This window comes from Caenorhabditis briggsae (assembly GCF_000004555.2).
Source record: "Caenorhabditis briggsae complete genome, chrII, whole genome shotgun sequence".
Taxonomy (NCBI): domain Eukaryota; kingdom Metazoa; phylum Nematoda; class Chromadorea; order Rhabditida; family Rhabditidae; genus Caenorhabditis; species Caenorhabditis briggsae.
Window position 1 is genome coordinate 902,605 of NC_013486.2, and position 25,579 is coordinate 928,183.

The window sequence follows — 25,579 nt, forward strand, 5'->3', positions numbered from 1 at the left end:
GACGAAGGAGACGACGGGACGACGACAACTTAGTTCCCTCTCGCTTCTCTGGCACTCTCTCACTCTCTCGCCTCTCTCGTCTCCCTTGGACACCACTTTCTGCCTGCCCCAGGCCATGGCCACTACACTTTTCCCAGTGTCTCTTCGCGTTTTATAATATTTTCTCGTTTCCATAGCAACCTCTTTTGAGCCACACCGGAAGTCAATATGCAACTATTTTTCTCTAAATCTCTCTTTCCTTTTTCAGCCAGGTGAGCTGCAGAAGAAGCCAGACGGAAAAGGCAACACCATGACGGAAGAGAAGAAAATGTGAGTATGCAAAAACGATGCAAAAAGAATAAAATGGGTTTTGAAGTAAGGAGGAATTGAACCTGCGAATAGAACCTCTTGAATGACAGGCTGGAGCACTACCACTGTGCCAAAGGTGCACTCTTCACTTTAGGCTTGCAAGGTGTACACGAAGGGCGGCGCGGGCGCCCTTCCCCAAAGGCTTGGAGCCCGCACCCTCTTCTACACCTTTCACCTTGGTATCTCAGTGTGCGCTCTTGGTGTAGTGGTAGTGAGCTAGCCTTGCGTTTTGAAGGCCGCGAGTTCAATTCCACCTGATGTAATTTTTATTTTTTCGCCTTTTATGGCCACCTACAATATCTGTCTTATCAATCCCATCACTTTTTTACTGGTTTCTCTCTCTTTTTTTTCGCTTTCGCGAGATGAAACAAAAAAAGGGAGATGACCTTCAAATGAATTTTCCCTTCGTGGGCGATAAGGAACATCACTTGATTTGGGCAAAAAAAAAGAAACGAAAAAAAGTGTGATATTGAGAAGAGACAGAAAAAACCTTTTAAGAGATTCGTGGGGTAGGCAAAGGCAGAAAAAATAAAGGAAGTTGATGACAACACAACGAATCAAAAAACTTTATTTCGTTTAAACAAGCAAAAAAAATGAAGAGATATAAGGCTAAGCTACCTGAAAATTAACTTAGATTCCTGAAAATAGGGTTTAACAAAAAGCAAAAAGAGATTTGCCAAAGTGGGGAGTCGAACTCGCGGCCTTGTGGGTGGTGGGCAAAAGCGCAACCACTACGCCACGCTGGCACATTGAGTTAAGAGTGGTAGAGGGCGTATAAAAGAGAGGGGGTGGAGGGCGCCGGGTGGGCGCCAGAATTGGCAAAATGGGGGAAATTTTTTCTAGAGAGGGTGACCTAGAAATTCAATTTTAGAGGTTTCTAGGCCACCTAGACTCAAAAATGTTGGAATTTTCAATAAAAATCCTTCCAGAGCACCCACTCAATCATCAAAAAAGCGAAAAGGACTGGATATCGATGCGTTGTGGAGGAAAAAACTGAAAGATGTGGAGAATCATCAGTCTCCAGATGACCAGAAGACGTTAGAGTCAGAAGGAACGTCTTCTAAAGGTTTTACACCTTCTAAAAAGGATCCAGAAGATGTCAAAAAAGAGTTGGGATCACCGTCAGAGTTGGAGAAGGAGAAGGATGAGAAAGTGTGAGTTTCCTAGTCTGTCTGTGTGTCTGTTTGTCCGTTCTTCTTCTTCTTCCTCTTCTTCTTGTCTTCAGAGAATTGGCTGGTTGGCAAGGGACATAAATTAGGAGGAGGAAGAAGAAGAAGAAGAGGTCCCTCTTCTCTTCTTTTCACAATTTTTGGCTCCGCGAGCTCTTCTACCCCCAAACAAGGGAAAATAGGAGAAGAAGAAGAGAATTATGAATAGAGGAGAAGAGGAAGAGCAGAAGGTGTCAGGAGAAGAGGAAGGACTTCTTCTTCTTCTTCGTGAAAAGAGAGAAATGGATAATCCTGGCGACGTCTCCGTGAAAATTGGAAGCGGAGGGAAAGAGCTTCTTCTTCTCTTGGTGTAGAGGGTCCATCATCTGAAAATATGGAAAATTGAAATTTGAAATAATTGGAAATTTGGTTGGAACAAAAAAGATAATTTGAAAAAAAGCAAAACGGATTATTTGAGAAAATCAGAAATTCAAATCTACGCAGAACACAAAAAGAAACAAGGTTCCAACTCTTCTAGGAGCCGAGATATAGCCATTTGAAGTTCAGGAGGCTAGAGACGCCAGACGACGAGACACGCTGAGTCTCTAGCCTTTGAATTTACTGTCAAAATGTTTGTCATGACATTCTACACAATTCTATTCAAGTTTCAAATCTCTAGCTTTTCTAGGAGCCGAGATACGCCCCTTTGAAATTCTGAGAGGCTAGAGACGCCAGACGACGAGACACACTGCATCTCTAGCCTCCAGAACTTCAAACCGCTGTATGTCAGCTTCTAGATGGCCTAGAAGGATACAAATTAGACAAAATTTAAGAAAATTTTCTAAATTTTGAAACTGTCAAAAAATTTCAAAATTTTCGAATTTTTCGATTTTTTCATTTTTTCGAAATGTTTCGAAAATCTACATGACCAGAAAGCTTGTTTTAAATTAACTATTTCACAAGAAAATCCAACTCACTAGCTTTTCTAGGAGCAGAAGGCTAGAGACGCAGCGTGTCTCGTCGTCTGGCGTCTCTAGTCTCCCAAACTTCAAATCGCTGTATCTCAGCTTCTAATAGAGTTAGAGTATTAGGATTTGAACAGAAATAAAATAAAATTTCAAATTTTAAATTTTAAAATTTAAATTAATTTTAAAAATTTCCTGGTTTTAGAATTTTCGAAATTTCAAAATTTTCGATTTTTTTCATTTTATCGAAAAATTTTGTAAACCTTTATGACCGGAAAGTTTGTTTTAAATTAGCTATTTCACAAGAAAAACCAAGTTTACAAGTTTAGGGGGTTAGAGACGCAGTGTGTCTCGTCGTCTGGCGTCTCTAGCCTCCCGAAACTTCAAACCGCTGTATCTCGGCTCCTAGAAGCGCTAGAAAGTTGGTTTTTTGACAGATTTGCAGGAAATTTTACGCTCTAAATAATCATGTAAAACATTTCAGAATAAAAATTTTTTGGAATTTTTTATCATCGAAAATTACACTGTATAATGTTTCACCTTATTTTTCTTGATTTCCTGGAGGTTTCTAGGCCACAAGAAAATTCATGGACCTAGAAAATTAGCAAATTCCAATTTCCTATGGTGAGAGGAAAACACGGAGGATATTAGTTTTGGGAGGTGACAGAGCTAGTGAATGATGAGGAAAAGAGGAAATATGGGGAGGAGATGATAAGAGGGAAAAGAAAAATAGATTTTCCATTCTTTTGGTTTCCATGGAAACCAAGAGAACAAAGTCAGAAGCCGTGGAGGAGGAGATTTGACTTGGTGATATTTGGGAAAAAAGGAAATTTTTTCTAGAATTTTTATGATTTTTCTCTCCTTTTTTTGAAGATTTTTTAAATTCAAATTTTGAAGAAAAGGGTTTCCGAAAGTATCTGAAAATCGAATTTCGTCAAATTATAGGTTTTTGTGACATTTTCAAGTTAAGTTTATTGAAATGTTTTGAAAACCAAATGACTTTTGGAATTTTTGGATTTTTTGGAAAATTTTTCAATTTTTCTGATTTTCGAGAAATCCAGGAAACTAGGATAATTTTGAAAAATTCAGAGTTTTTTGATTTTTTTTCAAAATTCTTAATGTTTGCAATTTCCAGAATTCTTTGTCTGAAATTGTGGGTTTCCTGGAATTTTTGAAATTTTGAAAAAAAATTGGCAATTTCTAGAACTTCTGGAAATTTTGAATATACTTGTTTTAGATTTTTCAAAGTTTCAATTCTCTGAATTTTAGAATTTCGGAATTTCTGAATTTTAGAATTTTGGAATTTCTGAATTTTCGAATTTCTGAATTTTAGAATTTTAGAATTTTCGAATTTCTGAACTTTAGAATTTTGGAATTTCTGAATTTCCGAATTTTAGAATTTTCGAATTTCTGAATTTCCGAATTTCTGAATTTCCGAATTTCTGAATTTCCGAATTTCTGAATTTCTGAATTTTATAATTTCTGAATTTCTGAATTTCTGAATTTCTGAATTTCTGAATTTTAGAATTTCTGAATATTTGAATTTCTGAATTTCTGAATTTCTGAATTTTAGAATTTCTGAATTTTAGAATTTCTGAACTTCTGAATTCCTAACTTGTTGAATTTCTGAATTTCTCAATTTCTGAGTTTTTGAATTTCTGAATTTCTGAATTTTTTAACTTCCGAATTTCGGAATTTCTGAATTTCTGAATTTCCGAATTTCGGAATTTCTGAATTTTCGAATTTCTGAAATTCTGAATTTCTGATTTTCTAAATTTCTGAATTTCTGAATTTCTGGAATTACTGAAATTTCTAAATTTCTGTGAATGTTGAGTTTTCAAATCATAGAGTTTCTAAATTTTTCTAAAATTTGAAATTATCGGTTTTTTGCATTTTCTTGGAATTCCTAAAAGTTTACACATTCTACAATTCTCGAATTTCAGAACTTCCTGTTTTTAGATTTCTAAAGATTCTGAATTTCTTGGAATCTTCACTTTGCGCTCAATTATCTCGATTCCTGTGAACGATATCAAAAATCTGTCAACTGATAAAATGTTCATCATAATATCACCAACATTTTATCAGTTGACGAAATTTTGATATCTATTACAGAAACCGAGATAATTGACCTCAAAGTTTTAGAAATCAAAATCCCCTAGATTTACAAAAATAGAACTGAAAAAAAAAATTAAAATTTTAGAGTTTCCGAATTTCTTGCACTTCTCGCAACTCTCCAGATTGCTCAACACTAACTGTTCAAAACTCTTTTTTCAGCACAACGCCATCACCACCACCCAAAGAAGACACTCCGCCGGTCTCCAGAAGTACCAGATCTTCTAGAAAAAAGACTGAAGCGGAAAAGAAGAAAATGGAGTTGGATGATGTGAAACCGAATCTCAAATTGCTCAAAAAAGGACTTCCATTCACTTGTCACAATTTGGATGATCAGAGTGAAGGTAAGAGAAATTGTTCCTGTTCTTCTTCTTTTTTGAAATTTTGGGATTTGGGGAAAAAAGAAAAAGAAGAAGGAAAACAAACAAAATGAGAAAATTCTGATTCAGAAAGTATGAAAATGAAATTGAAATAACAAGAAAAAGAGAAAAAAGGATAATCATGACTTATTGGCATGAAGAGACATAAGTGGGCGGAGCCGAAAAAGAGAAAATGAAATTTGAAACTGGTCTAGTCTTGCTCTCCATGAAATTTGCTTTCTTTTGATTCCCATATTGCCAGGATTCCAAAAAATTTTAGTTTTGAAGATTCTGGAGAAGAGCGACGTCTTCAGAATTTCAGAAGTCAAGAAATTCCGGCAATATGGGTATCAAAATGTTGGAAATCAAATGGATTTTCTTGTTTTGAAGTTCAAAAATGGTGAAAATGCTATAGAAGAGCAGAAATCTCTTCTCCGTTTTTGACCTATCCAGAATCCAGAAATCCAACATTCTTAGAATCTTATCAATATAGGAATAAAAATGTTGGAAATTCAATGGACATTCTTGTCTTAAAACTTAAAAATGCTGAAAATCATCTGGGAGCATGAAAATCTCTTCTTCGTTTTTGACTTATCCAGAATTCGAAAAATTTACTTTTCTGAATACATGGCAATGGGTATCAAAATGTTGGAAATTCAATGGACTTCCTTTTTTTTAAGGTTACGCAGATTAGAAATGCTCCAGAAGCACAGAAATCCTTTCTCCGTTTTCGAATCGTCCAGAATTCCAAAAATTCCTTTTTTTTTGAATACATGGCAACATGGGTATCAAAATGTTGGAAATCAAATGAATTTTCTTGTTTTGTAGTTTAAAAATGGTGAAAATCATCTGAAAGCGAGAAAATCTCTTCTCCTTTTTCGACCCATCCAGAATTCCAGAAACCAAACTTTTTCTGAATGCATGGCAATATGGGTATCGAAGTGTTGGAAATTAGATGGATTTTCTTTTTTTGAAGTTTTAAAAAAGTGAAATTGCTCCAGAAGCACAGAAATCCCTTCTTCGACTCATCAAGAATTTCAGAAATCAAACTTTTTGGAATCATAGCAATATGGGTATCAAAATGTTGCAAATTCAATGGACTTTCTTGTTTTCAAGTTTTCAAAGCTCAAAAATACTTCAGAAGCAAGAAAATCTCTTCTCCGGATTCAAAAAAAAGTGAAAAAATTTTTCAAGATTTTTCGAAAAAATTGTCCCCAATAAGAAATTAGCAAGATTCGGTCTCATTTTAACATTTTGATCTACTAAATGTATCATCCTAAACATCCATCCACCACCTGTCAACATGGAGAAGAAGAAGAAGAAGAATCAGAAAAAGGAGAAAAAGAAGGAGGAAAATAAGGAGAAATGGGTCCAGATCTATGACTAATTGGAAAATTTTGAGGAGGGGTTTTCGGGAAATTTTGGCTCTCTCTCTCTCGAGAGAGAGGTACAAATTATTGGGTGAAGCAGAAAAAAGAAGAAGAAGAATAGAGATAATGAAAGGTGTCGGTTAAGGGAGAAAGGGAGAGAGTAGAAGATAGTCAGAGAAATCAGAGAAAACAATTAGAGATAAGGGAAAGTCTGGAGAACCAGAATCCCTTCTTCTTCTTCTTCTGATATTCTGAAGGCAGGCAACGAGCCCCCGAAAGCCCTACCAGTCAGTTGTCTTCTTCTTCTTTCTATATTCTTATTATATTCTAACTAGTACTATCCACTATGTCCAATGGGGTACCTATGGATGATCCGACCCTTCCGAATGTTCTCGAAGGGTCCACAGAGGAAGAAGACGCTGTGAAAGAGCAAGTAGAGTACTACACAGTACTCCGGAAAATGTTCAAAGAAACTACGGGGAATAGTTTCAAGGAGGAGGAGGAAGAAGAAGAATTTATTGATTGCGAGAATTCGGATTCGGGTAAGATAAGGAGGGTTCATGGCTATAACTTGAATCTCCAAGCAATTTCTGACTTTTTGATATACATAATGCCAAGATTCGAATAGATTCAAAAGTTTCAGATTCAGAATACATTCTCCAGAATCTCAGAATTTTTAATTTTTCAAAAGATGGCTATTATGGATATCAAAACTTTGGGAATTGAGTGGAGATTCTTCTTTTGAAGCTAAAATTCTTCAAAAACGTTCTAGAAGCTAAATATCTTCTTCTCCAGTTTTGGAATCGTATAATTCTAAACTTTCTGAAAGATGGTCATTATGAGTATCAAAATGTTGGGAGTCACGTGGTGATTCTTGTTTTGAGTTAAAAATTCTAAAAAAATGCTCCAGAAACGGAATATCTTCTTCTCCAGTTTTGACCTATTCAGAATCTTAGAATTCTCAATTTCCTAAAAGGTGGTCATTATGGGTGTCAATGTGTTACGAGTCACATAGAGATTCTTGTTTTGACAATTAAAACTTGAAAAAGTGCTCCAGAAGCTGAATAACTTCTTCTCCAGTTTTGACCTATTCAGAATCTTAGAATTCTCAATTTTCTAAAAGATGGTCATTATGGATATCAAAATAACAGAAATCTCGTGTAGATTCTTGTTTTTATCATTTTCACTTCTCAAAATGTTTTTGAAATTCAGATGACGTGATTCAGAATCAAAACAATTTTAGTGTTAGAGGTCCGGGAAATAAAAGTTTCGTTTTCTGAGAAGTTTACAAAAGGAACTAGTCTAGACATCTAGATTACTTAGGTGATTTATAAGTAGGAAAAAGTTTTGAGCATCAACGTCTTCTAAATTCCCTCCAGAATCTTCGGAATTCAGAGTTAAAGGAAAATAGAGCAATATGGGTATCAAAATGTTGGAATTGAAGGATTTTCTTGTTTTGGAGTTTAAAATGATTGAAAATGCACTAGAAGCACAGAAGTCCCTTTTCCTTCTTCTTCTCCTTCTTCACACCAATCCAACCAAGAATTGACCGACTGGGGGGGGGGGGGGGTGGATTAGGAATAATAAGAAAATAGAAATGAAATGGACCAAAATAAGAATGGTTTCTGGATTAGTACCTGCACCTGCTCCCGTCCTCTGGATTGAATAGGTGGAAGAAGGAAAAGAAGAAGAAGAGGGAGAAGAAGATATTCAGAAGCGACGGTGATGATGATTGCACTGGAGAAGGGGAAGGTGAACGCTAATGGGTTTCCTTTTATGGGTGAAAGGCACCTGCCACTGGATTAGGTTGGTAGGAGGAAGAAGAAGAAGGATAGGTCAATTCTAAGCTTGAAAATAAGAAGATAAAGAAGAAAAACGTTTTTCAGAACCAGAATCAAAAAGGTTTTCACATCCGAAAACAGAGAACAGTGCAATTTTCAAAAAAAAAAAATTCCACATCTTCTCAATTTCCAGAATCTTGCTATTCAAAATTTTGGAAAAGATGGGTATTATGGATTTCAAAACTTTGGAAATACAGTGGAGATTCTTGTTTTGAAAACTAGAACATCCAAAAGTGCTCCAAAAGCTGAATATCTTCTTCTCCGATTTTGACTACTGTAGAATCTTAGAATTCGGAATTTCGTAAAAGATGAGCATTATGGATATCGAGACTTTGGAAATACAGTGGAGATTCTTGTTTTGAAAATTAGAACTTCTAAAAGTGCATCAGAACAAAAATATCTTCTTCTCCGATTTTGACTACTGTAGAACCTTAGAAAATTCAGAATTTCGTGAAAGATGGGTATTATGGATATCAAAACTTTGGAAATTTGATGGAGATTCTTGTTTTAAAAATCAAAACCTCGAAAAGTGCTTCAGAAGCTGGATTTCTTCTTTTCCGGTTTTGACTACTGTAGAATGTTAGAATTACGAATTTCGGAAAAGATGAGCAATATGGATATCAAAATTTCGGAAATTTAGTGGATATCCTTGTTTTAAAGTTTAAAAGTTTAAAAGTGTTCCAGAAGAAAAAAAAATTTTCTTCTCCGATTTTGACTACTGTAGAATCTTAGACTTCCAAATTTTAAAAACAATGAGCATTATGGATGTCAAAACTTTGGAAATTTGATGGAGATTCTTGTTTTAAAAATCAAAACCTTGAAAATTGCTTCAGAAGCTGGATATCTTCTTTGCCGATTTTGATTTTTGAAAATTTTCGAAATTTCAAAGGTCCCAAAAAAGTCTCCTGCTTCTTGACTCACGTTTTTTCTCCTCGAATCGCATCAAATTAGTAAAATTAGGAGGCGTGTGAATTGTATGGGTGGATAGGTACTGACAGGTTCCACCTGGCCGTTAGGGGTGTCCACCCACCGGAAGCTCCGCCCACAATTCCCTAACGAGCGCACGCGTGCGAGCGCTACCGGAGAGGAAATTGGATGGAGAAGGGAGGACCTTAAATCACCCATAAGCTTCTCAGAGAAAGCCTAATTGGAGTGTGTGTGTGTGTGTGTGCGTGACCTATACACACCACTGGTCCCTCTACTACTACCTTATATTCGAATTCATAATATAATCTGCTTCTAGTCGGACGTCTACTTATTCTAACGTCTTCTAGAATTCCCAAAACAAATGACAGTTTTGAATTCTGAAGAGAATTGTCGTCTGTTTCAAGAGTATACTTTGAATCAGATCATGCGACACAATATTGTGTATAGCGATGAGGAAGAGGAGGAGGATGATGAGTCGGGTAAGGATGAGAGTCTCAGAATCTCAAATTTTTAAAAGATGGTCAATAGGGGTATCAAAATGTTGGGAATAAAGTGGACTTTATTGTTTTAGCAATAGTAACTTTGGAAAATGCTCTAGAAGCTAAATATATCATTCTCTGATTTGGACCCACATTTCTGAACTTTTTGAAAGATGGTCATTAGAGGTATCAAAACTTTTGAAATGAGGTGGACTTTCTTCTTTTAAAGATTAAAATTTGGAAAAATTCTCTAGAAACGAGAAATTTTCTTCCCCGATTTTGACTACTGTAGAACCTTAGAATTCCGATTTTCGTAAAAGATGAGCGTTATGGATATTAAAATGTTGAAAGTATAGTGGACTTTCCTGTTTTAAAGATGAAATTTTGGAAAAATGCTCCAGAGGCGAAATATCTTCTTCTCCGATTTTAACCCAAAATTCTAAACTTTCTGAAAGAATAGCATTATAGACATCAAAATTTTGGAAATTACTGGAGATTCTTGTTTTAAACATAAATTTTGAAAAAAAATGCTCCAGAAGCGAAATATCTTCTTCTCCGATTTTGACTACTGTAGAATCTCGAAATTTCATATTTCTTAAAAGATGAGCATTATGGATATCAAAATTTTGGAAATATTGCGGACTTTCTTGTTTGGAAGGTTAAAATGTTGAAAAGTGCTCCAGAAGCTGAATATTCTCTTCTCCGATTTTGGCTTTTTCAGAATCCAAAAATCCGAATTTTATGGAGTCATGGCAATATGGGTATCAAATCATAGGATATTAACTAGAGATTCTTATTTTTGGGTTTATTTTTGTCTAGAAAGACTTGTAAAAAATTTTTAGGTGTTTTGTCCGAAAAAAAAGTTGTTCGAAAAAGAAAATTTTCAGACAAAAATCCTAACTTTTTTCCCACAAGATGTAATTTATTTTGTTCTTTGGCTAGTCTATTGAAAAGTGCACTTTTCGACTCATGAGTCTGAAAATCAAGGAATTTTGAGAATTTCAGACAAATTTCAGAATTTTTGTTTCCAATTTTTCTACCAAAAAAAAAGTAAATTAACTTTTCTCGCTTCTGACTCTCTCTATAATCAAAACCCTTATCACCTTATTACTGAACACATTCAGGTGGAAAAAACGGAAAAAAATAACAGAAGAGCGAAAAATTTTTCCTCTGCTTTTCTCTTTTTTTTTGGCTGCGCTCATATATTTCCTTTCTGGCTTTTTCAGCCGCGCACATTTATTGATTTTTGTTGTTGTTGGTGGTGATAAGGATTATCACTAAAGCTTATCACCAACAAAAAGAATATTTGATTGGGTCTTAATTGGCCACTAATTGGTCTCAAAATTCTACCAAACAATAATCTAGATGAGCTGGAAGATTTGGATGGGGAGAATTCAGGTGAATTTCAAGAATTAATTGAAATTTCGAAAGTTTGAAAATTTTGATTTTCGAATTTCTGAGATTCTGAGATTCTGAATTCCTGAATTTTCAGAAAATTCCAAATTTCTCAAGAATTCGAAATTCAGATATTCTGAATTTCTGAGTTTCCGAATTTCTGATTTTCCAAATTTCTAAATTTCTGAATTTTTGAATTTTAAAATCTTAGAATTTCCGAATTTATAAATTTCCGAAATTTCGAACTTTCTGAATTTCTGAGTTTCTGAATCTTAAATTTTCAGAAAATTCCAAATTTTTCAAGAATTCGAAGTTTGGAGATTCTGAATTTCTGAATTTCTAAATTTCCGAATTTCTAAATTTCCGAATTTCTGAATTTCTGAATTTCTGAATTTCTGAATTTCTGAGATTTGAATTTCTGAATTTCTGAATTTCTGAATATTTGATTTTCCGAATTTCTTATTCTTAGAATTTCGGAACCTTGGATTTCCTAAAAATTCCCATAAGTTCAAAAATGGTTTTTTTTTCCAAAATTTTTTTCCAATTTTCGAAAATTCACCTTTCCGACCTACCTAGTCTAATTAATTAATATTATGATTCTAAATTACCTCAAACTAGGCTTCTTCTCAACATTCTACACCGATTCTCCCAAAAGAAGCGGTAAACAGAATATTAAGCTGAGCAATTACCAAAAAGCCAAAGCCAGCCGGCTGGTTGCAAAAAGCCTAATTATCCTTCTATATATGTACCGACCACTTTTCTATTGGACACCCATAATTATATGCCCCGGTCCATTTACCTGAGAAAAGAGGGAAAAAAGAAACAATAGGACATTTTAAAGGGGAGAGCCAGATGGTCAATAATTTATAAGGGATGGTCCGCGCGCGCGGGGCTAAATAAAGGGACATGGAGGTGAAAATGGAGATTTGAAAGTTAGAAATTTGAATTTCTCATGAAAATCTGATCTAGGGAGAATAATACTGTTCATAGGGTGGAATAAAAATGGAACCAAAAAATGTTTTTTTTCAAAAACAATTTTTTAAAAGGTTACTAACTTTGAGCTCATTTATCTCAGCTCCCAGGCAAGATATCAAGAAGTGGTCAACTGATAAAATATTACTGATATTATGATAAAAATTTTATCAGTTGGAAATTTGTTTATATCTCTCATGAGAGATAATTGAGCTCAAAGTTGACACGGTAGCTAAAAATTCAAAAATTTGGGTTTTTGAAATCGTCAAATTTGAGCTCAATTATCTCAATTGCTATGAGAGATATCAAAAACTTGTTAACTAATAAAATAATTATCATAGTATCACTAATATTTTATCAGTTTACTTCTTTTTGATATCTCTTACAGTAACTGAGATAATTGAGCTCAAAGTTGATACAATGGCTAAAAATTCAGAAATTTAGGTTTTTGTAATCGTCAACTTTGAGCTTAATTATCTCGGCTCTTTTAACAAATATTAAAATTTTGCCAACTGATAAAATATAGATAATTTTATGATAAACAATTTATCAGTTGACGACTTTTTGATATCTTTTATAGGAACCCAGATAATTGAGCTCGAAGTTGGCAGTAGCGAAAGTTTGGAACTTTCGGTACCCTAGACACTCTAAAACTTTAATTTTTTCAGAAATGGAAGTGATTCATCAAAACGTAGACGGTGGAGACTCTAGAGACGGACAATATCAGTACTCGGGATACAATCAGTGAGTTTGGGGTTAGGCGGGAAATTTGAATTAAAAAATAAAAAAAACTTACATATCCATATTAGCGATGTAGTGCTAGGAATATAGAAATTCTTGAAGACGTCGTCAACGACGACGACGTCTTCAAGAAGTGAGGGAAGAAAGTGGTTGGGAGGAAGAAGGCAAGATCTCCTAGGTGATGGCCGGGTCCCGCGGAAGCTGCCAACGGTTTCTAAGGTTACAGAGAGTAAGAAGCGAAAGAAGAAGAAGAAGAAGTCATAGAATTTTATAGGAGGAGGTGGAGGAGGGAAGGATCTTAAGGATCTTAAGAATCCAGGAATCTGGGATCTTAAGAATTTAAGGAATCTAGGAATCGAGGAATCTAGGGATCCAGTGATCCAGGAACCCAGAAATCCAAGAATCCTGGCAATCTAAGAACCCTAAGAATCCTAAGAAACTCAACATCCCTCAAAATGACTTCTTGGCTACGGCGACAACAAGAATCCATTAGTGTCATTTTTCTTGCTTAACATCATTCGGAAATCCATCATCATCAATATTAACATGCTCTTCAAAAAGAGAAAAAAAGTGTATTGGGATGAATGAAGAAGAAGCAGAAGAAGAAGAAGGCTGCGTCGTCGTTGGAATTTATATTCTATTGGCGGTGCCTCGCCCCTTGGCAACGGTGACGATGGAAACCGAATTGAGGCGCGCGGGGGAGAGCTTCTTCCTTTTTTTGAGAGCAGCCGATTTCCAGAGAGTTGTTTGGATATGATGAATGAGTCAAAGAGGTTGTTGGAGGAGATGACACCCTCCCGGGCCGCGGATGTCCGCGGTCAAGGTGGTGGGATGTATGGCTCTGTTCGGTTATAGCTGGACCATGATTCGATCTAGGCGTTCGAAACAGAGGGTCACCGGAATTTGTAAATTTTGGATTTTTAAAAAGTTAAAAACATCAAGCTTGGTCTATATTATGAGGACTACAAGTTAGATGCATGAAGGATCATGAGCTACCCTGAATTTGCTATTTGAGCTCAATTATCGCACTTCCTTCAAGAGATATCAACAAATGATCAACTGACAAATTATTTATCACGATATCACCAACATTTTATCAGTTGACAGAATTTCGATATCTTCTATAGAGACCTATATAATTGAGCTCAAAGTGGTCGGTACCTAACGAAATTAGTACCTAACGAAAAAATCGTTAGAACGAGGACTAAGTACACCTGGTCTTACAAAAAATGAGCATATGCATCGGATTTTCTAATTTAAGACATGATTTAAAAAATATCCTGACCTGAGGATCCTGAGGAGCACACCAACCCGAAAATCTGCTTTCTAGAACTTTTAGGACACGAGATACAACAGCTTGAAGATCAAAACGGCTAAAACGCTAAAAATGGATTTAATAGCCAAAACCCAGAGCTTCATTTCTGTTCAAAAACCAACTTTCTTGCCATTCTAGAAGCCAAGATACAGATGTTTGAAGTTTTGGAAGCTAGAGACGCCAGACAACGAGACACGCTGCGTCTCTAGCCTCGCAAACTCTAAATCGCTGTAACTCGTCTTCTAGCTAAGCTAGGAAGCTGATTCTTTTTGTGATTTGTGGAGCTGAATGTCTATTTTCTATGGAATATTGGAAAATTCAAAGTCTGAAAGCTCTTCAGGGCTGGATATGAACAGGAATAGCGAAGCAGTCAATTTATAAATATGGGAAATGCGGTCCATCAGAGGATGAAAAACGGGGGAAATCCAAATCCGAAAATCAGGATCAGCACCTTTTTCATGCGCTTATCTCTCTTTATCTCTCTCTTTCTCACTCAGTCAACCCAACAACATCTCCTGCTTCTTCCAACACCTCGTCCTATGTACGCTTAATTGTCTTGGTAACCATCCGATCGTCTTGGTAACGGAAGGCATGACGTTGGCTTGGTTGGAAAAAGAGGAAAAAATGAGCTAAAAATGAGTTAAACATATGTAGTTGGGTGGGATTGCTTCGAATTGGGGAAGATAAATGATCTACCTACCGTATATCTACCGCAAACCAGGAGTTTAGAAAATCAGAAAATTCGGATCAAGCGTTTGAAAATGCGCTCCACTAAACCTCAGCATTCAAAGTCACATAATGATTTCCAAAAATCAAGTTTCTAACTTATCTAGAAGCCGAGCTACAGCGATTTGAAATGAGCGAGGTTAGAGACGCAGACAACGAGATAGTCTAGCTGTTTTCATAGACAATTTGAAAACCCAACTTAAACTATGCAATTCTGTCAAAAAACCGATTTCCTAGCTTATCTAGAACTCGAGATACGGTCATTTGAAGTTTGGAAGGGTAGAGACGCAGCGTGTCTCCTCGTCTGCGTCTCTAGCCTCCAAAACTTCAAGCAGCTATATCTCGGTTTCTAGAAGCGATAGAAACTTGGTTTTGTGACAGAAATGAAGCTCTGGATTAGGGCTACCCAACAGAATACGATTGGTTTAACACAAACTAAAAATCAAGTTTATACAAAATCTAGTTTTTTGGAATTTTCGAGTTTCAGAAGAAAATGTACATTCAGCTCTAAAAATTACAAAAAGAAACATCATTCTAGCTCATCCAGAAGCTGAGATACACCGATTCGAAGCTTCGAAGGCTAGAGACGCAGCGTGTCTCGTTGTCTGGCGTCTCGAGTCTCCGAAACTGTGAGCAACTGTATCTTGGCTTCTAGAAGGGCAAAAAAAAAGACGCACTGGATTTTGGCTATCACATTAATGTTTGACTTTAGTTAAAATCTCGATGCTCAAAAATCCGATTTTCTGTTTTTTTTTTCAATGTCTCTGGTCCATGACCTAGACCATCTCAAGGCCATGGCCTAGCCCAACGACCTTTTCGGTTTCTTCAAGTTTTCCAAAAAGAGGCTCGATCCCAAAGAAGTCACCTTTGCATCCGCCTGGCATAAATCATAAGACTATACGAAAAACTTCGAGAAAGAGCTCGTCTTTCCGCCAGTAAAGGTCATAAATCCCGAAACCCATTAGGCTGCGCCCGTCGGACCTGTAACCATGGATCCCAACTCTCAAAAGAAGGGAAAACGTTTCTATTCTTTCGAAAAAGAAGAAGAATACCCAAAAGAGTACACAGAGACAAGAGTGTCATCCCTTTTTGAATGGCTAATGACCTTTTTTGGCTCAGCCAACGGGACCCGACGCTTTGAGAGTCAGTTTAGTTTCCGTCCTAAACGATGCACACACCTCTCGACTTCTTCTCACATCTTCTGGATTCAGAATCTGAGTCTTCTGGAATTCCAAAGATGTATCCGTGCAACTCAATGTACAGGTATGGGCCCTCTGAAGAAAGAAGAAGAACAATAATTTCCCACGGCGGAGCAACCATTGGTTACTGTTGCCCTAGGTGAATTCCCCTTTGTCTTCTTGGAGTCTTCCGACCGAGACGACGTCTTCTTATTCTTATTCTTCCTTCCGAGTTTGTCGTCTTGGTTAAATATAAAATATTCCTCAACTAACTATGGAAACTAGTGGCAATGTCAGCCGACTGCTCGTTTGGCCAATGAATTTGTCATCAAGGTGTCTGAAAAAAGCGGGGGGACTCCAAAACATGAAAAAATAGGGACCAAAAAGTGTGGAGCGCTTTCTAGACTGTATAGGTTACTATTTAGCAGATGGTGGACCCTTTAGGACATAGGGTACTCAGCCTGAAGATTTTTTTGGACACGCATGGATTCTATGATCTTCCAGATCCTAGGAAGTTGAAGATCTAGATTTTTTGGATTCTTTGGAGTTTTCTAATCGTCAAAAATCGACATTTTGAAATTTTCGATTTTTTGGTTCTCGAAATTTCTTGCCGAAAAAATTTGTTTCAAGCATTTTGAATTTCAGAATCGTTTTCAGCTCGTTAAGAGCTTCAAAATGAGTACAAACACGGCCCAGTTATCTTGAAATCGAGAAAATGGCGAAAAAGCTACAGTAACCCGAAAAAATCAAAATCGACGTTAAATGGTCGAATTTGGTATCATTTTGAAGGTCTCAGCGAGACAAAATTAATTTTGCTGACGAAATTGGATTTTGATAATTTTTTTTCAAAATTTCAGCGCCGTCACACCAAATGGACAAAACTATCAATTGTATGGTGCCGATACGTCGTACTCGCAGTACTATCCGGTGAGTTTGGCATTCTTAAATTTGCGCAAAGAACATTTTGCGACAAAAACTATATTTCTAGGATGCCTAGGAGGCGAGATACAGCGATTTAAAGTTTAAGGAGAGACGCAGACAACTAGACACTCTCGCTGTCTGCGTCTCTCCTAGACTTCAAACGGCTGTAACTTGGCGTCTAGAAAAGCTAGAAACTTAGAATGAAGCACAATTTCAAAATTTCAGTACACCAACAATCTTCAACAAAGTCCACAGGACACCAGTGGAGCATACTTGGTCCCCAATGCTGCACAGTCACCAGTCTCCATCGAGGATCAGGACACTCAGCTGTTGCCCAACAATCAAAGAGCATCTCCAGCGACGGTGGGTTTTTAAGCTCAGATTGTATCTTTCTAGCTCATCTAGGTGCTGAGATACAGGCACTCAAAGTTTAAGAGGTTAGAGACGCAGGCGACGAGACACGCTGTGTCTCTAACCTCTCTAACGTCAAATCGCTGTAACTTGGCTCCCAGATGAGCTAGGAAGATGATTCTTTTTGCTATTTGGGTCTAAAAGGAAGTTCTTGTCATTGAAATGGGAAATTTCATCATTTTGCCCCAAGTTTCAGTTTTCTAGCTCTACTTGAAGTTTTGAAGGCTAGAGACGCAGACAACGAGACACACTGCGTCTCTAGCCTTTGGAGGGGCATATCTCAGCTCCCAGAAAAGCTAGAAAGTTGGTTTTTCGACAGAATGACATAGTTTAAGTTGGATTTTCAAAGTATCCATGGAATTTCCAAGGTATTCCAAAATTGAAATTTTAAGGGTCTTTAGAAACTTTGAAAAATTGCGCCCAAAAAATAGAACTGTCAAGTATTGTTACTAGCGAAAAAATGACCGGAATTCCCATCATTTTGCTCCAAGTTTCAGTTTTCTAGCTCTTTTAAGAGCCAAGATACAGCTACTTGAAGTTTCAAGAGGCTAGATACGCCAGACAACGAGACACACTGCGTCTCTAGCCTCCAAAACTTTGAACGGCTATATCTTGGCTTCTAGGAGAGCTAGAAACACTGTCTTTGAACAGAATTAAATGGAATCTTTTCAACTTTCTCTTGAATGATAATTTAGAGACGCAGACAGTCCGAATGTCTGGTTGTCTGCGTCTCTAGCGTCTAAAACTTTGAATGGCTATATCTCGGCTTTCAGGAGAGCTAGAGAGCTGATTTTAACGCATTAACAATGAGATTTTGTCTACTTCCAGATTGAAAAAAAAATAAATATAAAACAATTTAAAAATGGAAATACCACAATGAGAAATCAAAGTTACCTAACTAACAAAATTGTATCAGTAGCTCTCGAAAATCCAAATGAATAGAATACAAATTTCGGGATACATAATCCGCTGCTCCATAGCAACAAGTACGTAACCAAGAAGAAGAAAAACTATATAGAAAATTCTGGAAAACCTTCTTCTTCTTCTTCTTCATCTTTTTCTTTCTAAAAGCAGTCAAGAAGAAATAACTGCCGGAAGTCGTTTAACCCCACAACGACCCCCCAACTCCCGTTTACCTCTTGGAAGGGACGACTACCATAGGCTCCGCCCACGTTTTCTAGAAGACGTCGTTTTAGAATTATTCATGCTCCTCCTCGCCATAGCAACCAGAGAGTCATCATCTTATCTCTTATCCGGAAAGATGAGAGGGATATAGTGGAAGGAGAGAGAAAACACTTTTCTAGCCTTGACGTCTTCTATTTTGACTTCCTGACATCCTCTGCTTTTTCTGAGCAACAACTTTTGATTGAGCAAGAAATTTCCCATTGCTCATGTCCCAAGACACTAATCGTAAACTACCATTACTGTACTTGTGGCGTCGACGAATGACACTGTTGGGGTGTCCAGCGAATGCGAACACCACACTTGATGGGTTGGTGTCTGATAGTAAGCTTCATGTGAGTGTGATAATATAAGTTTCATGCTACAAAATACAAAAATCATGAGCTTTCTAGCTCAATTTTGAGTTGGCTAGCCCATTTTTGAAACTTAGCTTGTAGATGAGCGAGAATGATGATTTTGGTACTGAAAAATAGCGAAAATTTTGAATTAGGCAAAGATTGTTTCAAACATTTTTAAAAAAATCTGAGTTTTCTCTACAATCTACAAAAAAGATGAACTTTCTAGCTTTCCTGGGAGCCGCGATATGGCCGCTCAAAGTTTGAGAGGTTAGAGACGCAGACGACGAGACACACTGCGTCTCTAGCCTCTTTAGCTTCAAACAACAGTATTTAGCTTCAAACAACAGTATAAGCTAGAAAGCTGATTCTTTTAGTAGTTTGTGAAGCTGAGTTTCTATTTTCTACCAGCAAGCTGGTGCGCCGTCGGCGCGATTTAATTTTCTATAAAAATGTGAAAATTCTATTTTCAGATTTTTTGAAAATCATCCCAGTTCATTTCATAGCCGTGATTCCGACTTACGTTTCTGTACAAAAATCAAGTTTCTAGCTCATCCAGGAGCCGAGATGTCGCCAGTTAAAGTTCAAGAGGATAGAGACGCAGTGTATCTCGTCGTCTGCGCCTCTAGCCTCCGAAAGTTCGAGCGGCTGTATCTCGGCTTCTAGAAAAGCTAGAAAGATGATTTTTTGATGGAAATGTGTGGAATTTAATTATCTTCATTTCTATCTAATTTTCATTTCTTACAAATTTCTAGCGACTCTAGGAGTTGAGATACAGTAACTCAAAGTCTCGTTGTCTGCGCCTCTTTAAAAATTCAAACCGCTGTATCTCGGCTCCTAGGCGATCTAGAAGAATGAAAATTAGACAGAAAAATTCGTAAACAAAATATTGAAAAATTCTCAAATTTCTGTGAATTTCAGATTGGCTGGCTATTCGAAAACTACGAAATTGCCGAAGGATCCTCATTGCCAAGATGTCAGCTCTACGATCATTACAGAAAGTGAGTTGGCTGATATCTTATCATTTTCTGTCCATATTTCTCTTGAATATTTATTAAATCCCAAAATTCCCAAAATTCCAGACACTGCGAAGAGCATCGTATGGATCCTGTCAATGCCGCGTCGTTCGGCAAACTCATTCGATCGGTATTCCAAAATTTGAAAACGCGCCGATTGGGAACGCGCGGCAATTCAAAATACCACTACTACGGTATCAAAATGAAGGACAACTCGCCTCTGCACTTGGCTCCGAATACGATACATCCTGAATGCTTCGTGCCGCCATTACAGCAAATGGGAGTGCAGAGAAATGGTGGAAATCTAGGTGGAGGTGGAGGAGGCGACGTGTACGTGGATACCATCAATCAGGTGGCCGCTGTCAAGTATGTGGATATGAATGGAGGACATAGAAAGCGATCCAAGAGAGGACACTCGTCCACGTCAAGTTCGGATGATAGAGAGTGAGTTTTGGGACTTATGGAAGATATAATTTTTCTACACAAACACATAAAATAATCAAGTTTCTAGCTTCTTTAGGAGCTGAGATACACCCATTCAAAGCTTGTGAGGCTAGAGACGCAGTGTGTCTCGTTGTCTTCTAAAATTTATAATGACTGTATCTCGGCTCCCAGATAAGATAGAAAGATGAAAATTGGGCAGAAGTGTACAGTTTTCCATAAAACAAAAATGGAAAAATCTGAATTTTCGAGAATTAACAAAAATGTTTTTTCGAATTTCCGATTATTTTTTGAGTTTTGTTTAATTTACAAAAATCTGAACACTTTCGCGCAGAAACCAAATTTCTAGCTCATCTAGAAGTCGAGATACAACGATTTGAAGTTTCGAAGAGACACAGACAGCTAGAGTGTCTTGTTAACTGCGTCTCTCACCACCTAAAATTGAACTGGCTATATCTCGGCTCCTGGAATAGCTAGAAAGCTGGATCAAAAACTAAAAGAAAGCTGAAAATGTGAGATTTTCGAAACTACAAATCACCTCATTGTGGGCTAGTCTAGAAAATGCTTCTTCTAGAAATCCAAAATTCAAAAAAAAATTGCAAGTACAATTTTAAAAAAATACAAAATTTTTCTTTTCATTTCGTCTAATTTTCATCTTTCTAGCTTGTCTAGGAGTAAAGATACAGCTGCTTGAAGTTTTGGAGAGACGCAGACAGCTAGACTATCTCGTCGTCTGGCGTCTCTAGCCTCCAGAAACTTCAAATGGCTGTAACTTAGCTCATAGATAAGCTAGAAAGATGAAAATTGTACAGAAATGTGTGAAAATGAGCTGGCCTTCTGAAAATTCTAAATTTACAGCAGCGCCTCTCCTGCCCTCGGTGTTCCCACACATCAAACCATTGTCAACCGAACCAACGAGCTGGGCGTCTCAATCCCGCCACAACAGATTGGCTTCCAGCCGAATGCCACGCCGGCGGTCCCATACATTTTCACGGATCAGGACAGGAAGGGAATGGGAAAGGCGCAAATGCCAAATGTTCAGTTCACCGACAAGGCTGGTCTGCTTTCGACGATTAGGTGAGTGGGAAAATCGAGAAATTTGGGGGAAAAAAATTTGAAAACAAAATTTAAAAAATCCCATAATTTCAGTGAAATCTCCAAAATAAATCCAAATGGAGTGTACGTTTATTTTTAAGAATTTGCTTGCTGTGAATAATTCTAAAATTTTGAGTTTTTAAAAAATTCCGTTTGCTAATTCCTGTTCCCGAGCATGAGAATTTTTCACTAACTGCAACCCCAGATGACCTAGAAATCCAAAAAAAAATCTGTAGGCCGGAGATGCAGACCACAAGACACTCTAACTGTCTGCGTCTCTCCAAAACTTCAAACTTGTAAAATCGAAAAGTTTTATCCAATTCTGTCCAAAAACTATGTTTCTGGCTCTCCTAGGAGCCGAGATACAACCGCTTGAAGTTTGGAGAGACGCAGACAGCGACAGAACGATAGGAAGCATTTTTGTATTTTCAAACAGTTAGCTGAAAATTAGATATAACCAAATTTTCTGAATTTTGGTTTTTTAAAAATTTCCTTTAAAAAATTTTTCTCCTAAAAATTTTCCTTTTTTCAGAAAATCAAAAAAATTTCATCCAATTCTGTCCATAGAGCATGTTTCTAGCTCTTCTAGGAGCCGAGATACAACCGCTTGAAGTTTGGAGAGACGCAGACAGCGAGACACGCTGCGTCTCTAACCTCCTGAAACTTCAAATCGCTGTATCTCGGGTTCTAGATGAGCTAGAAACTCGTTTTTTCCCACACAAAGAGGAAAGTCTGAAAAATCTGAAAACTTTTGAAACAGGTCCCTAGCTTTCCTAGAAGCCGAGATGCAACAATTCATAAAGAAACGCAGACAGTTAAAATACTTCCAAGAGCCGTATCTCGGCTCGTATACGGCCTAGAAACTTGGTTTTTTCAGAGAATTTAAGGAAAATTCTTCTATATTATTTTTAATATACGTTTTGGATAAAAAGTCTTGGCTCCGAGCCGAGCATTTCACAAGAAAAACGACCTCTTCTAGAAGTCGAGATACAGCGTTTTGAAGTTTTTGGAGGCTAGAGACCAAACGACGAGACACAGTGCGTCTCTAACTCTAACTGTCTGCGGCTCTTCGAAACTTCAAATCGCTGTTTCTCGGCATCTAGACATGCTAGAAAGATGAAAATTCGACAGAATTATAGGAAAAATTTTGTATTTTTAGAAAAAAAAATTAATTTTTGGATTTTTATTATTTGGGTTTTGGGAAATCAGATTTTTCAGAAAACTGAGTTAGCTCAAAAAATCTTTATTTTGGAAATTTGAAATTTTAGATTATGTTAGTTTTTTTGTTTGTCCTAGGCTGTTTTTAAATTGACTTTACCCTCGTTTTTGCTCTAACAAAGCAAAGCCTCAACTTTGAGCCAATTTATCTCGCTTCTTGTGAAAGATATCAAAAAGTTGTCAACTGATAAATTGTTCATCATATTATCCGTAGTGTTTTATCAGTTACCATCTTTTTGATATCTTTTACAGGAAGTGAGATATATGAGCTCAAAGTTAAGGGCTTTAACCTTTATCCTAAAACTTACCTAACGCTCAACGTTGAGCTCAATTTATCTCGGCTCCTGTAAGAGATATCAAAAAATTGTCAACTGATAAAATGTTAAAAATATTATCAGATGCGTTTTATCAGTTGACCACCTTTTGATATCTTTTACAGAAAATGAGATATACAAGTTCAAAACTTTAACCTTAACCTTCGCCCTAAAGCTTACCCCTAACCCGTTCCCCTCTAAAAATTATTTAAAAATCAAAATTCAATTTTGCAGCTTCCGAAAGCTCGGACTCAACGAGGGACACATCACAAAACTGATCGAGGAGTACGATCGAATGTGCTATGACGTTTTGGCAATGGTGAAATCTCTGGAATTCTCGAAAATCGAAGAAATGTGGTCATCATTCTGGTCAGGAGGCTGCGGAATCAAGCATGACGTCCTAATGCTCTATGTACCCTAGATAAGATCCAAGATCATATCATCGAGGTGGATCTGAACCTTTATCAGACAATGGTGGATGTCTTGATCCCCAATGTCTTGCTCTCCGAGCTCTCCGCTGGAATGACTCAGTCTTGTAGAACCTTCGGGAAGAATATTGACGTATATCTCCGAAAAGCGTTGATCAGTGGAAATCTGAACGAGACTTTTATCAAGAAGAAGATCCAAGCGATCAAGTACATGCAGCAGGGACTCAAGCGCTACACTTCCTTGAATCACCTGGCGCATGCGGCACGTGGAGTACTGCAGAAGGATGAGCTGTGTCAGCAGATGTATCAGGATTATATCAAAGTGGATATTATGGCTGTTCATCAACAAGCCGGATGGATTTGCAACTGTGATAGTGTCATGGTTCAACATGTTAACAATGCCTTTAAGGAGAATTTACAAAAAATGAAGCCGATGAGCGTTTGGGCGGAATGGTTGGAAAGTATTGTGGATCAAGTACTGGCCAAGTATCATGACAAACCATCCAATATGGTGTCTAATGTTGGAAAACAGTTCTTGCTCAACTGGAGCTTCTACACCTCAATGATCATTCGAGAGCTGACGCTGAGATCTGCCACGTCTTTCGGATCGTTCACTTTAATTCGGCTACTTGCGGATGACTATATGTATCATTTGATAGCCACCAAGATTGCAAGGGTATGTTGTTCTTTGCTTTTGAGCCACATTTCTAGCTTTCCTGACATTTGTGATACAGCGATTTGAAGTTTTAAAGCTTCAAAAGACAAGCGAGAAAGCTAGAAACTCAACTTTTTAAAACTTAGTTCAAAAATACACAAAACCCAAAAAGAATCAAGTTTCTAGCTGCTCTAGGAGCTGAGATATGCCCTTCTACGAGGCTAGAGACGCAGACAACGAGACACACTGCGTCTTTAACTTTTTCGAAGAGACGCAGACAGACGAAACTTCAAACTGCTGTATCTCGGCTTCTAGACGGGCTAGAATGATAAAAATTAGACAGAACGATAGGAAGCATTTTTGTATTTTCAAACAGTTAGCTGAAAATTAGATATAACCAAATTTTCTGAATTTCGGTTTTTTTAAAAATTTCCTTTCAAAAAATTTTCTCCTAAAAATTTTCCTTTTTTCAGAAAATCAAAAAAATTTCATCCAATTCTGTCCAAAAAGCATGTTTCTAGCTCTCCTAGGAGCCGAGATACAACCGCTTGAAGTTTGGAGAGACGCAGACAGCGAGACACGCTGCGTCTCTAACCTCCTGAAACTTCAAATCGCTGTATCTCGGGTTCTAGATGAGCTAGAAACTTGTTGTTTTTGACCCACACAAAGAGGAAAGTCTGAAAAATCTGAAAACTTTTGAAAAAAGGTTTCTAGCTTGCCTAGAAGCCGAGATACAACGATTTTAAGCGAGGGAGCGAGAGACGCAGACAGTTGGAAAACTTCAAAGAGCTGCATCTCGGCTCTCACGCGGTCTAGAAACCTGTTTTCTCCACCAAAATGATCCTCAGAAGCTATCAATCTAAAAACGGTTCTTTTCAGGCCAGCAATCAGCCACTAATCACTGTCACCCGCCAAGACAAGGATTGGCCGCTGGCCAAAGAGGCCAAAGAGTACATCGTGCCACCTGCCGATGATCATGACGATGACTTGAATGTTAATTAGAGATTTAGAAATTTCTGGAAACATTTTTTATCGATTTTTTAAATAATTTTTAGTCTCCCAGATTCTCATTTTTTCCCCCAACCCCAGTGCTATTTTTTCAAGAAATCTAGTCAATTAATTTTTTCATTTTTTATTTTTTTTTCCTCTCTCTCCCTCTCTCTCTCTCTCTTTCTCAATAAGTCTCTTGCCATAATCCCCAATTTTTCTGAAAACTCTCACAAAATCTGTGACACAAAATTCGACACAAAATCGCATAATTTTTCTCAAAAATCAATAATCCATCGATTTTTTGAAACAATCTTTGATCTCTTCTACAGTACCTAGTTTTGGCTATTTTTCGTCTGATAATTCGCATAATTTTTTCTCTAAAATGTGATTTTTCGGAATCGTTATTTTTCTAGCCTCTCCCTTTTTTTCTGAAATTTTGATCTGAAAATTTTCGCTTTTCTCTACATTTTCTATTTTTGGTTGATTTCGAATGAAGGGATCATCGGGTTAAAATTGTTTTCAAACTGAAAATTCTCAGGAAATTTGAAAAACTTAAAAATCAAAAAAAAATCTGAAAATTTTCGATCAAAATTTTCAAAAAACTAAAATTTCTGGAAATCCAATTTTTTGCGAAATTCTGAAAATTCTAAAAACTAAAAACAAAATCTGAAAATTAGGAAAGTCTGAAAAATACAAA

At 37.0% G+C, this 25,579-nt stretch overlaps 1 protein-coding gene across 1 annotated transcript; it reads left to right on the forward strand.

Moving 5' to 3' along the window:
* Nucleotides 1-289: 289 nt before the first annotated feature.
* Cbr-daf-19 lies at nucleotides 290-24,894 on the forward strand (the record flags this gene model as incomplete). Its single annotated transcript, XM_045241697.1, has 14 exons — nucleotides 290-309; nucleotides 1,278-1,502; nucleotides 4,736-4,917; nucleotides 8,189-8,308; nucleotides 9,418-9,549; nucleotides 12,585-12,660; nucleotides 16,734-16,803; nucleotides 17,023-17,160; nucleotides 19,647-19,726; nucleotides 19,808-20,185; nucleotides 21,041-21,259; nucleotides 23,044-23,212; nucleotides 23,278-23,913; nucleotides 24,772-24,894. The coding sequence occupies 14 exons, from the start codon at nucleotides 290-292 to the stop codon at nucleotides 24,892-24,894; spliced, it is 2,568 nt and encodes an 855-aa protein (XP_045091718.1).
* Between the last annotated feature and the right edge of the window lie 685 nt (nucleotides 24,895-25,579).